A 13810-nucleotide genomic window follows, 5' to 3' on the forward strand; every position below is an offset into this window, starting at 1 on the left:
GCCTCTTTATGTGGCCCTTATGATTCTTCCTAAACCACCCCCATCCCCAGGTCACAACTTCCCAGCCCTGCTCCACACCCCCAATCTAGATCCAACCCTAAACCTCAGCTGTATTTTTCTATTTTTAGAAATGCCCACATTTCTGTCTTGTCTGGGTTTTTATGGCTCCTGCGACCCACATTAACACAACACACGCCCCATTTTCTCATATTTAAAACAATTTTATTCATGAAAATATGCTGTACAATGCACTATACACAGTTCTTTACATTGCCACATACACAAAAACTAGAATAGCACAATCAAGAAGGTTACATTGCGTACAATATATGTGTGGTGAGAGATAAACAGCCTGTTGAAAACCCTAAGCCCCCCTTGAATCTGTACAGTTATAAATACGAGGAGGGGGGGAAAGACACCATTTTTCTTTTTTCCTTTTTCATTGAGATGTTTGGTTTGGCCCAACTTTTATGCAGAACTTCCTGGCATAGTGCCACCCCCCCGCACCGGCCCTTTCTGGGGAGCTAGTGTTTCGATGAGACCTGAACACCGCAGATCTGGTGTGCAGCCTCACCCTGCGCGACCTTCCGCCACATCATGTGAATCAGCTCTCCTGTGCAGGTCTGGAAATGAGGGCACAGTTGCAAAGCACAGGGCATTGCTGATGCACTACAACTGAGCTTGGTTCAGAGGTCTGCATGACTCACCTGCCTGCTGTATGCACTGTCATGACTCAGCATTGCTGAAACTGGGGAGCCGCCGGAAGGAACCCCCTGCCTGCAGCCAATTGCTCCTTACAGTGTAATTGTTTATTTTTTAAAATACAAGCATCCCACAGACCCTGATATGGTGGGCTGACCCAAGGGCAGCTTTGTACTTGGATGTTGGAGTCACACAACCTGATCTCAGGATCCACAAAGCACCGTGACTACACAACCGTATAGCAAGGTCCACTCTTGTTCATTCACACAAAGCAGCTCTGCATTCAGTCTAAAAAACAGAGGGTTTTCTGAGGATCCAGCTGGCCTTGCTTGGCTTGGAAGTTCTGCTCCTATTCCATGATACTGGGTTATGTGAGGGAGAAGGATTTTGCACATGCCCTGTAGCACCCTTTTCTTTAAAAAAAAAAAAAAATTACTTCATAAGTTCCTCAGTTGAACCTTGGCTAAGCACTGGCTGTATTACACAAGGAGTTGGGCAAAGAGTTTTCAGGAAGTTGGAAAGGGAGTAAGAGTCATCACGGAACGCTCCTTACTCACATCAGCGCAGGAGCTTGTCTTCCCTGGGGAGATGGAATCCCACCCATGCGGGCCAATGGCATTTTGGCCCTTCTGAATCAGCATCGGATTGGTGACACAAGTACAACAGTGGAAAGCATAATCATCTTTCAGTTTTGAGCACAATTTGTCCTTCCTCCCACCCAAAAAGAAGGCGAATTAAAAGAAAACAGAGGGAGGAGCACCCCCAAATGTTTAATGAATTGTTTCCAGCAGAATTGTTCGAAGTTTTAGCTGAGGATTGTGTCCAACCAAGCCCTGCTCCGAGTAGAGCTACCAAAGTCAACAGACCTAACTTAGTCACGTGCATCAATGCCAGTGTGTTCACTCTGGGGATGACCAGAAATCCTAAGTCTCTGGAGCGCCAAGTGTTAATGGAAAAGTGAGGGCACGCCTTGCTTCCCTGTTATAGCTGATGGGTGCCACAGTGCCTGAAGCTACAAGGACATGGCCCATGCCACGTGCATTCTCGGCCATGTAGCACACAAGACGTCTCCTCTGCTTGGCACTTGCTTCATGAAGCTATTCCAAGGCAGGCAGGTGAGACGTGGGTGGTCTCAGGATTGTCAGCCGCATTCACAGGTTTCAGTGACTTAATGGGAAGGGGACAAGGAAAGCCTGCAGAGGCCAGATCAACTGATGGACCATCGGGGTGGTCAAAGCTGCTTCTGTTGGCTAGCTTGGCCGCTGACCCTCAAGTCAGGGCTACAGGCTGAGTATCCCCATAGAAGCCCAGGTGGGTGGGTGGCAGTAAATAAATAAATCTCAATTTCCAAGGCAACCACACACGCCCATGATTTCAGTTTTGTTTTCTGCCACCTCAGTTGCTCTCCTTCGTCTCCCTGCTCATCGCCACCATCCCTCCAAGGCCACTGCCTTCCTAAGCGGCTGCGATCGGCTCCTCGGCCCGCCCCTGCCCAGCCCTCGCTCGACTCCCCAGCCCCTCAGCGCTGCACTGCACTTCCACAAAAAAAGACGGTAAAACACGACGCTTAGCAAATATGACTCCATTGCACACACGATGACCTCACGGTTAACACACCACAAAGATCGCTGAGCAAAGAGGGGCGCTTCCTGCTGCTGGGGGAGGGGTCTCTCTGGTTGAGCCTGCTGTGTGGCCAGGTAGCATATGAGGGGGGCTAGCCTCTCCTCCTGCCCTCCACAAAATTGGGGTCACAGCTTGGGGTGCACTGGGAGAGGGGCCTTTTTCGTCTCTCAGTCTCCTTGCATTAACACTGGGGGACATGATTTGATTTGTACTGTACAGGTTTTGGTCTGTTCAGAGTGAGAGCAGGCATTTTCTCCACTTCTATCCTCCTTCCAGGTTCTCCTTCCTTTCTCTCCATCACTTCAAGATCAAGGGTGTGGGGGTGTGCACATGCGCATTCACAGAAGATTAAATGGAGGCAGTTGGGTTCCTAATCCTCAGGGAACAGACTCACTCACTCACACACACACACACCCTTGCTCCACAAGCAACAAATACTTGACAGCCTGCCACTTCTGTGTACGCCAGACTGCTGGCACTGGACTTGCCACTCCGATTATGATTAGTGCTCTCGTCCAATCCATTTGGGAAACTGAGGCTGAAATTATTAAAATGATCTCAGGAGCTGGACCAAAATAATTATAGTAGTAAAAAAAAAGAAAAAAAGAGCACCATTGCAATAATGGTTACAAACAAACAAAAAGAATCAAAATATATTAAATTCAGTACATGATCCAGCAATGTAAACATTTATAGCCTGTGAGCCCATCTGAAGTTATTTAATTATTATTATTATTATTAGCCTGGAGCTGATAGAAACCCAGAGCAAAGAGGATTGCAGGCTACTCCAACACATATCTTGCCAGTCTCATGGGCAAAAATGGGAGGGAAACCCTCCCCTTCTTATGGGCTGTAGCAAGACATGTTGCCCAAATGCTGATAGGCTTTTGGGACCTGGTCTAGGTGCAAATCACAGGGGGGTGGGGTAGGGGAGAGGCAGAATAATGGTGGGGTAAAATAATTAGCTGTGATGTGGTGGCAAGCCGAGGAAGGGGGAGAGGAGAGTGGATGCACTTTTCTCTCTCTCTCGTTGTCCAGAAACCGTGCTGTGACATGAACGGAAAGCAAGAGCCGAGGCTATCCTTAAGATAATCTGCCTGGATGCCACCCTCACCTCTCTATTCTTGGCAGAGAGCACCCTTCCGTTCCATACTAAAGAGACACTTAAGTTATGCCCATTCCTGCCTATGAAGACGGAGGGCCACAGGGGAAATCTGGGTGGGAAGGTCACGCCCCGTGCAAAACAACTGAGGGAGGAGCACTATGGCACAGGAGCACTATGAAATAAAAGATCTCTTTCCACACGCTCTGTGAAATCACGTCATTTTCATTAGAGGGAATTCAGCCTCTGAAAAAATTTCCGTTAGAAACATGTTTCTTTCTGCATGGTAATATGATGGTCTACGTAGCATCCTGCTCCCTCCCCTCTAGTTCAAGTCACGGGCAACGGGCTGTGCAGTTGCATCTGGTGGTCCCAGATACAGATCTGCTTCCTCCGGCACACCAGAGTGTGCAAGCAGCCAGCTCAAAAGCAGAGCTGGGCTAAATGTCCCCCCCCCCCACCGCCAGAAGCTGAACATTATTCCCACCATCTGTGGAAGTAGCAGGGAGGGAGGTATTCAATTATTTTTGGAGGTGGACAAATTTCTTTTAAAGATCATCTCATCTCCAGCTTAAATACAAGGAAGCTGAGGGCTTTTTTCTTCTTTTGCACAACGGAAAAGAAGCAGTCAGGATAGAAGAATCTGACACTTTTGGTTTCTCCCAGTTTCTAATTTACCCAACCTTAAATTCTCCAGGTATTCATATCGTTTCACTTTTTTTAAAAAAAGTCCTCCTGAAAATACATCAACATTTTAGTGCAAATTTCTCCCAATATACCCATGTTTGTATGCATTTTTGCCTAATATGCACATGCCTTTTTGAGTGTTACTTTAACATATGCACTTCAATGTACCCTCTACTCTTGTATGTTCTTCTTCTTCTTTTTTTTTGTATGCATTATTTGGCTGGAGAACTGCCTTTCAAAATTCAGGCATGTGCAGATTTTGAAAGATGGCTGTTTTTAAGTTTGTGTATTGTTTTGGAAAGTACAAATTGGGTGGATTCATCTTTAAATGCGGGCTGAGTCAAATTTCTCCCCTAAGAAACAGTGGCTTGGCAGCTCCGGTTATGGCCCTGGAAAGGAATGTCCCTAGGGACTATCATGCATGGCCCCGCAAAAGGGGGGGGTAGCCAGGAGATCCCCCTGAGAATGAAGCCACCTCGTCACATAGCATCACACTGAGGCGCATGTTCCAGGAGCATGGCCAGGGACACTGAGCTGCAGCCTGAAGCAGTGGCAAGGCTTCCTTGTTGCTTAAAAACAAAACCCAGCCCTTCGTATGCAGCCAGAACAGATAGGTGCACTTTTAAAGACTCCACCTGAGCTATGTACCCAGAAAGCTCTTTTCTGCACATGACACTCCCCTGCTCCTTCAGAGTGACCAAATCATAAACTTTCCCCCTTTTTAATCACAGTGCTGATGGTTTTCATTTCTCAAGTTTTGTTTAGGTTCCACGGGACGAAGCCGTGATTCGCAATCTCAAACATAAAAGTAGATTTGTAATTATTGGTTGAATGGATGTGGTGGGGAAGACCCAGGCACCACTGAAACAGTCTTAAGGTCCCTCTGGTTTTTAAGGGAGGCATCTAAGCACACCTAAGGGGACAATGGCTGAAAAGACTACATGATCACTGTGCATTTTAACCCAGGTGTGCTCCAATCACATTGGAAGATGGGCAGGGAGCTGATTTGGTGAGCACAATAGGAGGGAATCGTCCCTTAGTGGCAGCACACAGCTTTTTGCCTGCAGAAGATCCCCTGGAATCTCCCAATTCAAAATGTCAAGGAGCAGGCAATGAGGAAGGGCTGCTTCCTGTGCTTTATGATTCCAGTGTGGCTGGTAGCTCAGTAGCAGAGCATATGTTTTGCAGTTCCTGGGTCCAATCCCCAGGATCCCTAGTTATAACACAGCAGGTCACTGGGAAGACTACTATCTGAGTGAGACCCTGACAGACTAGATGAACGAGGTTTGATGGACAAAGCATCTGATCTAGTAGAACAAAGAAGCTCCCCTGTACTCCTGCATGGGGTGTCCTGGCGAGGAGTATGGGACCTTCCCTTGTCTGTCACTTTCCTCCCTCTCCTCCTTTCCTGTTATTAGCCAAGCTTAATATGGATTTTGGAGCCCAGCTCTGGCTGATGCAAAGGAGATGTTTCTAGGGGGCTTAGCTCATGGGCCGGTGACCTACTGTAACAACTTCATGTTGACTTCCATCACCCATATTTTGGGGGGTGGGGGGAAGCACTTCTCATTGTCTTCCTTCCATGATTCCAAGAAGAGGAACAAGTGGTTCAAAATAAGCATAGCTGTGCTAGTTTTCTTAATTTGCCATGTTCAGACAAGCTGACATTGACTCTCTTGTTCATGGAGTTTTGGCATCCCTGGACAGGCCCAGCCTCCTTTTAATAAACAAGCAAGGGGGTGTCAAGGAGCACCTTTGGAAGTGACATCATAAAGACAGGGTGTCAGGGTGGTGGGAGAGGAAGTGAGGAAGTACGTGCTCCACACTTCCCTGCTCCCAAAACACACACATCTCATCAAGCGGTGCCATGAGAGAGAGAGAGGCAGAAATCTCACTAGAGCTCTGTATCCAGGCCCATGTTTTTTGTGCTGAAGGTCCTAGGTTCTACCCCAGGCATCTTCAGATAGGAAGACCTCTCAATGAAACCCACAAGAGCCTCTGCCAGCCAGTGTAGAGAACACGGAGTTCGATGGACCCAACACTCTGTATAAGGCAATTTGATATGTTTCATATCACAGAGAACAGGAAGCCCTCAAATAATGTGGGCATTCGGTGACCCAGAGGAGGGAAGCCCTGCCTAGCTACAACTAGAGGTGCTATCAGAAACTGATCACATTTCCAAACTCTGCAGGCTACTGACACCTATCCTTATTGTTACAGGGTGAACGTTTCAGATGGCCCAATTGACAGGTCCTGACTTTTTGCAAAAAAAGTATGCTGATATAGACAGAACCTATGGCTGTCCAGCAGGACTTTGTATGGCACTCCAGTACTTTTAAGAGCTCCACACTGGGGAGAACCCCTAGTTTCACACAGAACCTGTTTCCCCTAATCATCACTAACATCCGTCCACCATTAACCTGCTATGGGCTATCTAAGTAGAAAACTAGTTACTTTGAGGTGTCTTGGGCTCCTCCATTTTCAGCCTTTGAACTACCAAAATGAGGGCCTCGGTCCCTCGATGTGGCTTTCATGGGAAGCCACATCACCTCTCCTAGCCTAGATGATCTTGGGCTGGTCAAATTCCAGATTTTCGCCAATAGCCCTCCTTTTTCACCCCTGTGTCTGTGTGTATCTCAGTTTATTGCACCTTCCTCCCCAATTCCTGAATCTTTACCTGCTATAGCTGCCCTCCTCGCTTTACAGGCTACAAGTTCCCACGCAAACCTAGCAAGGGTTGCATTGGCGATGGTGAGCCTTCGCAGGCCAGAAGGTGCATACCGCCAGAATAAATAGTTGCCACTGTTCCCCATCCCTGCCTCTCTGCTTACCCTGGCCGTTTCCCAGGCCAGCAGCAACAGCAGTCACCATGCCAAACCTGTGGCTGGCTCTTAACGTAGCAGTAAGTGCCACTCATGTGTGCAAAAAGTTGTGCAGTGCTTGCGCACTGAAGCAGACCCATGCTGGCACACATGCCTCTGCTTGTGCTGTACGCACACACATTTCATGCCCCCAACTGCCTGTTGTTTCTTGTTGCAAGCATGGGGTTGGGGGGGGTGAAAAAGCTGGCGTTGCTCAGATCAGCTTCCCTTTGCACAGTGGGCTATGGAAACCACAATGTCAGTTGTTGGATCTACAATGGTTGGGGGGAGCCCCTCCCTTCTGCGCCAGCCATGCCATGAGTGTGATTGCAGGTGGGAACAGCTGGGCAGGGATGGTAGCAGAGCAAACTGATGTTACAACTGCCTTTAGTGCTGCAAGCTTCTCCCCTGCAGCTCTTGGTGCTGCTATCTGTCAAGACCGCGCAGAGCCCCACCCCCCACCATAATAAAAGTAAGGGGATCCTAAGCTACTGGCCTTTGCCAAAGGAGTGTCACAGATGGGCAAGGGTCAGGAAATGGAGCTAGGGGGTCCAATTAGATTTGAGCAGTACTGAAAACAATTAGGAAAGGGGTGAATGAAAAGCCAGAGCTGTCAATTCACTGAGGCTACCTAGGCCACCGTGGAGACCCAGATGACTCTTCTAGCCACAAATCACTAGTTCCCTCTTTCTGTGCAATAGTGCAGGTGCCCAGGAAGGGAGGGGGGAGGGAAAGGGGGAGGGAAGGGGGTGGGCGGGCAGCAGCTCTGCAATGCCATGGCTAACTTGTGCCTATTGCACACATCAAAGACAGATCTGACTTACTGCACGATACACCTGGCACAAGCGAGTAGTCGCCGGTACCTTTCAAAACATTTTACCCTACATTGTGTATTTGTGTGTGTGTGTGTGTGTGTGTATGTGTGTGTTTAGTGTTGTCGTCAAGTTTAAACAGATGGCTCTAGCCTGGCTGAACAAATGAAGGCAAAGAAAATAAGAAAGGCGGAGTAGGGCGGGGGAGAAAGTTTGTTTCCACACACACCCCACCCTCTCATCCTGCTGACTGGTGGGTCAGAGTTGTCTGAAGCAGGTCTCACCCAGGCACCCAGCTCTGATTGGTGGGCTGCGGGGCGCTGGGCAAAGTGGCCATGTTGAGGCCGTTTTGCGGCGGAAGAGCTGAGTCAAAGTTGAAGTCCATCTCGTCGCTGTCCATAAAGTCGTTGAGGATGATGGACTCCACGTCGCACTCCAAGCTACCGTTGAACATGTCCAAGTCCAAGTCTGCTGGGAATCTGTCCTGGCCCAAAACAGGGGTGTGCATGGCTTCTGGGTAGGGTCCCTGCAAGGAGTCTAGCAGACTCATGTGTGCCCCTTGGTTGTTGATGTAGGAATGGATGTGCCCGTGATGGGGCATGGCCACCATGCTGCAAGAGTCATTGGGCAGGCTCATAAGGCTGATAGGAGAGGGTAAGGCACTGTTGCTGATCGGGTGGTGGTGGTGGTGGCTGGCTGGTGACGGGTGGTACAACGCGTTGCTCTTCATGAGGGACGACGAGTGGGGAGGGTAGGGGACAAGACCTATCTCTCCGCCGCCACCGCCCCCACCCCCGCCGCCACACACAAGGGGGTTTTGTCTGTGGCCGCGGGGTGGCCCCATGCTGCTGGCTTGCGGCATGTGCGCCTCGCCCTCTTTGTGGGCGTAGGAGATGGAGGAGAGCAGGTCCTGCAAGGAGGCATTGCGGTAGGAGTTCATGGGAGCAAAGGTGGCCTGCTTGTTCTCCTGGATGGTCTGCATGGGCAGGCGGCGCATAAGGCTCATGGCCGGCTGGCTGTAGATGGTCCCACAGTAGGTGCTCCCTCCTCCTCCTCCTCCTCCTCCTCCACCGCCACCTCCTCCTCCTCCGCCCCCAGCACCCACAGCAGAGCACTTGGAGTTGAAGCTGAAGCTGGAGTTCCTCTGCCGGAGGCCCCCGGCGGGCAGCGGCTGGGCAGGGCTCATGCTGTAGTTGTCCTGCAGGTCTTCCAGGAGGCTCTCACCAAGGCTCTCGTTCAGGTTGATGGTGCCAGTGAGATCGGTCAGCCGGGGCATCTCCACTGAGCAGCGGGCGTTCAAGGAGGGGGACATGGTGCTGGACGGGCTGGGGTACATCAGCGGGGAGGACGGAGTCCCGTCGTCCTCTTCCAGCTCGTCCGGCTCGTGGTTGGCCATGATGGGGGAGAGGCGCCCGCTCAAGGTGCTGGCCGAGGAGTTGGCCCGCGTCCGGAAGTCGGCCCAAGCGTCGTACTCCTCGCTCGCATGGGAGTTAGGGCTCTCTGACCACTTGGCCTGCTGGCTGGCCGGGCTCTCCTCTCCACGCTCCTGGGCTGCCTGCAGCTGCTTTTTCTTGCTGGCTTTGCCCTTGATCCGCAGGAACTTGCTGTTGTTGTCCATGGAGACGGCTCGCCTACGGGGCGTCTTGCCGGTTTTGCCCCCTTCGGGGTTCAGCATCCACCAGGAGCTCTTGCCCGTGCCCTCGTTCTGCACACGGATGAAGCGGGTGTGCAGAGACAGGTTGTGCCGGATCGAGTTCTGCAGACAGAGTGGGAGACAAAAGAAGAAGACCCCCATCAATACCAGCCAGAGAAGCAGCCCAAGCCCACTGTACCATCACACAAGGCCACCAGTGCCAGCAGCCAATGCCTCCAAACTTTCAAAGTTATCAGAAGAACATCAGAAAAGCCTGCTGAATCAGGCCAGTGGCCCATTTAGTCCAGCATCTGGTTTTCACAGTGGCTATTCAGATGCCTACAGGATGCTCATAAGCAGCATCTTTGTAGTCTTAAGACCTTAAGCCAAGGGACTCTCTGGACCTCTCTGTCTGACCCATGGAACTCTCCCCAGTAATTCCCCCCTCTCTCCAGGCCATACTCTCCACTGGCCCTGGTTTGCACACCAACATTTTTGCCTGGCTGGAAAATGTCCGCGAACCACGTCTGGGTGTGCACGTGAATGTGTGTAGTAAAGGTAAAAGAAAAAAGGTATAGGACCCCTGGACAGTTAAGTCCAATCAAAGGCAAGTATGGGGTTGTGGAGCTCATCTCGCTTTCAGGACGAGTGTTTCAGGCTGGCTGTGCAAACTAGCAAGTGTGCACCCTTTCACTTGCACATGACTAAGCACCGCTTGTTCAGTGCCATGTGTGAACAAGCCTAAGGCAAGATTCATGCCATGCATTTAAAGCCCTATGATAGCACTTTAAAAAGACAGAGCTTCCCTTCCCAAAGAATCCTGGGAGCTGTAGTTTGTTAAGGGTACCAAGACACACACACACACACACACACACCGTTCCCTGCCCAGGGCTACAATATTCAAGGTTGGTTTAACAACCAATCCCTCTTCCCAGGGAATTATGGGAACTGTAGTTCTGTGAAGAAACCAGGGGTCTCCCAGCAACTCTCAACACCTTTAACAAACTACAGTTCCTAGAATTCTTGAGGGGCGGGGAAGCCACGACTGTTCGAAGTGGTACCATAGTGCTTTAAATGTATGGTATGGATGATAGGCTTGCCACCTGTTCTGTAAAATGCAAGATTGTCCCGTATTTCAGTGTAAAATGCTACATCCTGTATTGATACAGTTTTGGCCTGTATTTCAGGTCTTTTCTCTCTGTCTCTCTCTCTGCCAAGTTAGGGATCCTCTACAAATGAATGTGTTTGAAAGGGTGTGTGAAAGGTCATGTATTTAAGCTTTGCGTAGCCAAGCACAGACAGATGTAGAAATTCAGATTGGGGGGGGGGATCGTCCCCCAACTGCCCTGCCCCACCCTGTCCTGAATTTTGCCATAACAAAGGCGGCAACTCTAGATGTGCCCTAAGTGCAAGGAACTTCCCGCTCCAGGTAGGAGTCGGGCATCATTATTTAACAGTCCCTGAAGACTGGAGATTGCTTGAAACAGCCCGGCTACCCTTTCCCAGTTCTGCTTCTCCTGAAGAAATGGCCACTTTTCTGCTTCACTCAAACATGACATCCGTGCCTGCCCAGACGCTTGGGCAAGTTGGCACCCCAAGAGATCCTTGAGTGCCCCATTCAGCGGCTCTGTGACGGAAAGGCCTCTCCAGGTCCCCCATTCCCATGGCAGACAAAGACCCTTGCAGCAGCTGGAGCTGCAGCTATGCCAAGGGCTCTTTGCCATTGGATTCATCCCCCCCCCTTTTATTTTTTTCAACACCATCCAAAAAAGCAAGCTTAAACACGGCAAATGGAGTTGCGGCGGGAGGGGGGGGTGGGCGGGAGGTGGCTCTCTCTGCTCTTTCAGCTCCCAGCGATGCCTTTGATTCTAATGCCTGGCGGGCAAAGAGAGCCAGCAGGGAATTTGATCCATGGCAAGCGTGGGACGCTGAGAAACTCTCGCCTGTGACCTGTGGATTATTCCTCTGCTTCCATCCAAAGGAATTTTCCCATGGAATTCTCAGTGGGGCTCTGCACAGCTGATTAGCCTGGCGGACAATAGCGAGAGGCAAAGCGCCGCTGCCGCGGACTGCGTGCCCGTTGTGGTCCAAAGGGCATGGGTGGCAATTGGATTCAGCCTCTCATGCCCAGCTGCTGGTGCAAGCAGCAAGGAGATGGGAGAGACCTCCGTCGTGCATAGGGCAGTGGATGGTGCCAGCATCAAATATTGGCACCTGCTGAGGCTGGTGACCAGTAGGAGGCCCGCTGCCAATTCCTGGAACATCCTAGCCCCATGGCTGGTGCTCCTTGCTCTCTGCCACCAGTTCACTTGCCTTCTTCAAGCAACTGGGCAACAAGATGAGAGGGGGGGGGAAGGACCAGGAGGGTTTTCCCCCCTGAAAATCTTGACCATCAAGCTTATCCTCATGCATTTTGTCTAATTCCTTATCTTGCTCCTTGACCTCAAAGAGAAGCAAACATACACAAACACCTCGGTTCCACTAAAAATAAAAACAATCATTGAATTATTGTATATTTTGGATTGTGTCCAACTTAGGCCACATTCATGCCATACATTTAAAGCACTATGAAGCCATTTTAAGCAGTCACAGCTTCTGCCAAAGAATTCTGGGAAGTGTAGTTTGTTAAGGGTGCTGAGAGTTATTATCCTACACACACACACACACCTGAGCTATAGTTCTCAGAGTGGTTTATAGTTCTCAAAGTGGGAGGGGAATAGGGGTCATGAATCCTAACATCTCGCAGCAACCTCAATAAACTACAGCTAGCTCCCCAAATCTGTCCAGGTAGACCCTTATGGTGAAATAATCCATCTCTGTCTCTCAGACTAATCAATCTCAAAGGGTCCTTATGAAGATAAAATTAAATAGTCCTTATTTCCTGCCCTGCCCTTCTTTTAGAGAAGGTGGGGCACAAATATGAGTAGCTACACCCCCAACTTATCAGGTGTCTTTGGTATGAAGCACACCTCTTGCCTCAGTTTCCTAAATCTGCAAAATGGGAATGCTTCACGTCAAATAAGAGATAGTAAACACTGTGTATACCCTGTACTTTAAACATACATTCCAAATCTGGAGCCTTTATGAATTATGCAAAATAATTTACATGCATCTGCTTAGTTTGCATAATTTATTCAGTTTCCCCTAATTGCAGCGGCAGGCAAGGAACTATGAACAATTTTGGAGCCTCGGTCCCTGACTCCTGAAATAACTTCCCGTTCAGCCTCGCCCTGGATTCTGCGATTGCAGCAGTTGTTCCTCCTCGCACACTTTCATCTTTACCTCCTTAAGGACTAGAAACATGCATGCTTCCAAACAAAAACTGGGCTTCTCTGCATGCCAAATCATGTGCTCATGTAGTGCAGCTGGAGAATATGCAGAGGGAAATCATCCAGAGGCCAAAGTAGGCTGACAACTGGAATTGGAGAAATGAGCGTAATTGGTGCCTGATTTAGCTCTCTGTTGAACTCCCAGGCTGACGGATTCCAGCCTCAGCAGAGGCTGGTTCTGTAAGGAGAGGTGAGATGACTGCTCCTTTAGTCTGGAGCTGAGGAAGTGATCTGCTGGGGCCAGGGCTGAATCTATCTCACAAGCACCTGCATCAGACATGGGGATGGGAGCACATTTCCAATATTGCCTGATGACAGGACGGCTGAGGAGTCTGCAGAGAGTTGGTGCCATGCCTCTGTCCAGAGGCATACTAATGAGCAGGCAAGCAAGTTACAGGCCCCATATATCATATTATGTAATGGCTTACTTCTCTGCACTTCATTTATTTGGAGATTGCTCGCAGGCTGGCACCTTGCCAGCAGCCACCAAATCCAAGTCTACAGAAATCAATCTCGCGCTGACTGATTAAGCCGTGTTTAGAACTAATTGCTCCTTCGTGTGTGGGGAGAATAAATTATGGGCTTTCATCTCAGCATCTTTAAAATGCAGTGGCAGGTAGGGTCTGGCTGTTAACCCCTTCCATCCTGCAGCTCAGAACCAGCAGGCTCACCTGGAAAGAGACAGAGGGAAGGAATAATACAGAATCCCGGCTAGGGAATCGAAGGGTTTCTTTCAGGCACTGATTCCCCCTGCACATCCTCAAATGTCCTCACCTGGGTGCTCTTGCCAGCAACAAAGGAGCATCGTGTCCCTTTTGGGGCACCCAGGAAGAGAACTGCACCATACAGAGGAAGTTGTTTTTAATCAGGTCTGAGTATTGGTCCATCTTAGTGCAAAAATGACTGGCTGGGACTGCAGAATCTCAGGCCGGGAGAGGTGGTTTTTTTGTTTTGTTTTGCAACCCCTGCTACCTGGTCCTAGCACTGAACCCAGGACCTTTTGCATGGCCTAACACTGGCCTATAGTCTTTTCCTGATGCCATTTGCCACCTTGCTGCATG

At 49.9% G+C, this 13810-nt stretch overlaps 1 protein-coding gene across 1 annotated transcript in view; it reads right to left on the bottom strand.

Annotated features, from left to right (window-relative positions):
* Positions 1 to 1125: 1125 nt before the first annotated feature.
* Positions 1126 to 13810, bottom strand: part of FOXO6 (forkhead box O6) — a 128026-nt gene continuing 115341 nt past the window's right edge. Inside the window, exon 2 of the mRNA XM_083512165.1 lies at positions 1126 to 9543. Coding sequence (XP_083368291.1) covers positions 8068 to 9543 — 1476 coding nt within the window. The 3' untranslated portion in view covers positions 1126 to 8067. The remainder of the gene's footprint in view (positions 9544 to 13810) is intronic.

Source organism: Podarcis liolepis (assembly GCF_965112155.1).
Source record: "Podarcis liolepis genome assembly, chromosome: 7".
Lineage (NCBI taxonomy): Eukaryota > Metazoa > Chordata > Lepidosauria > Squamata > Lacertidae > Podarcis > Podarcis liolepis.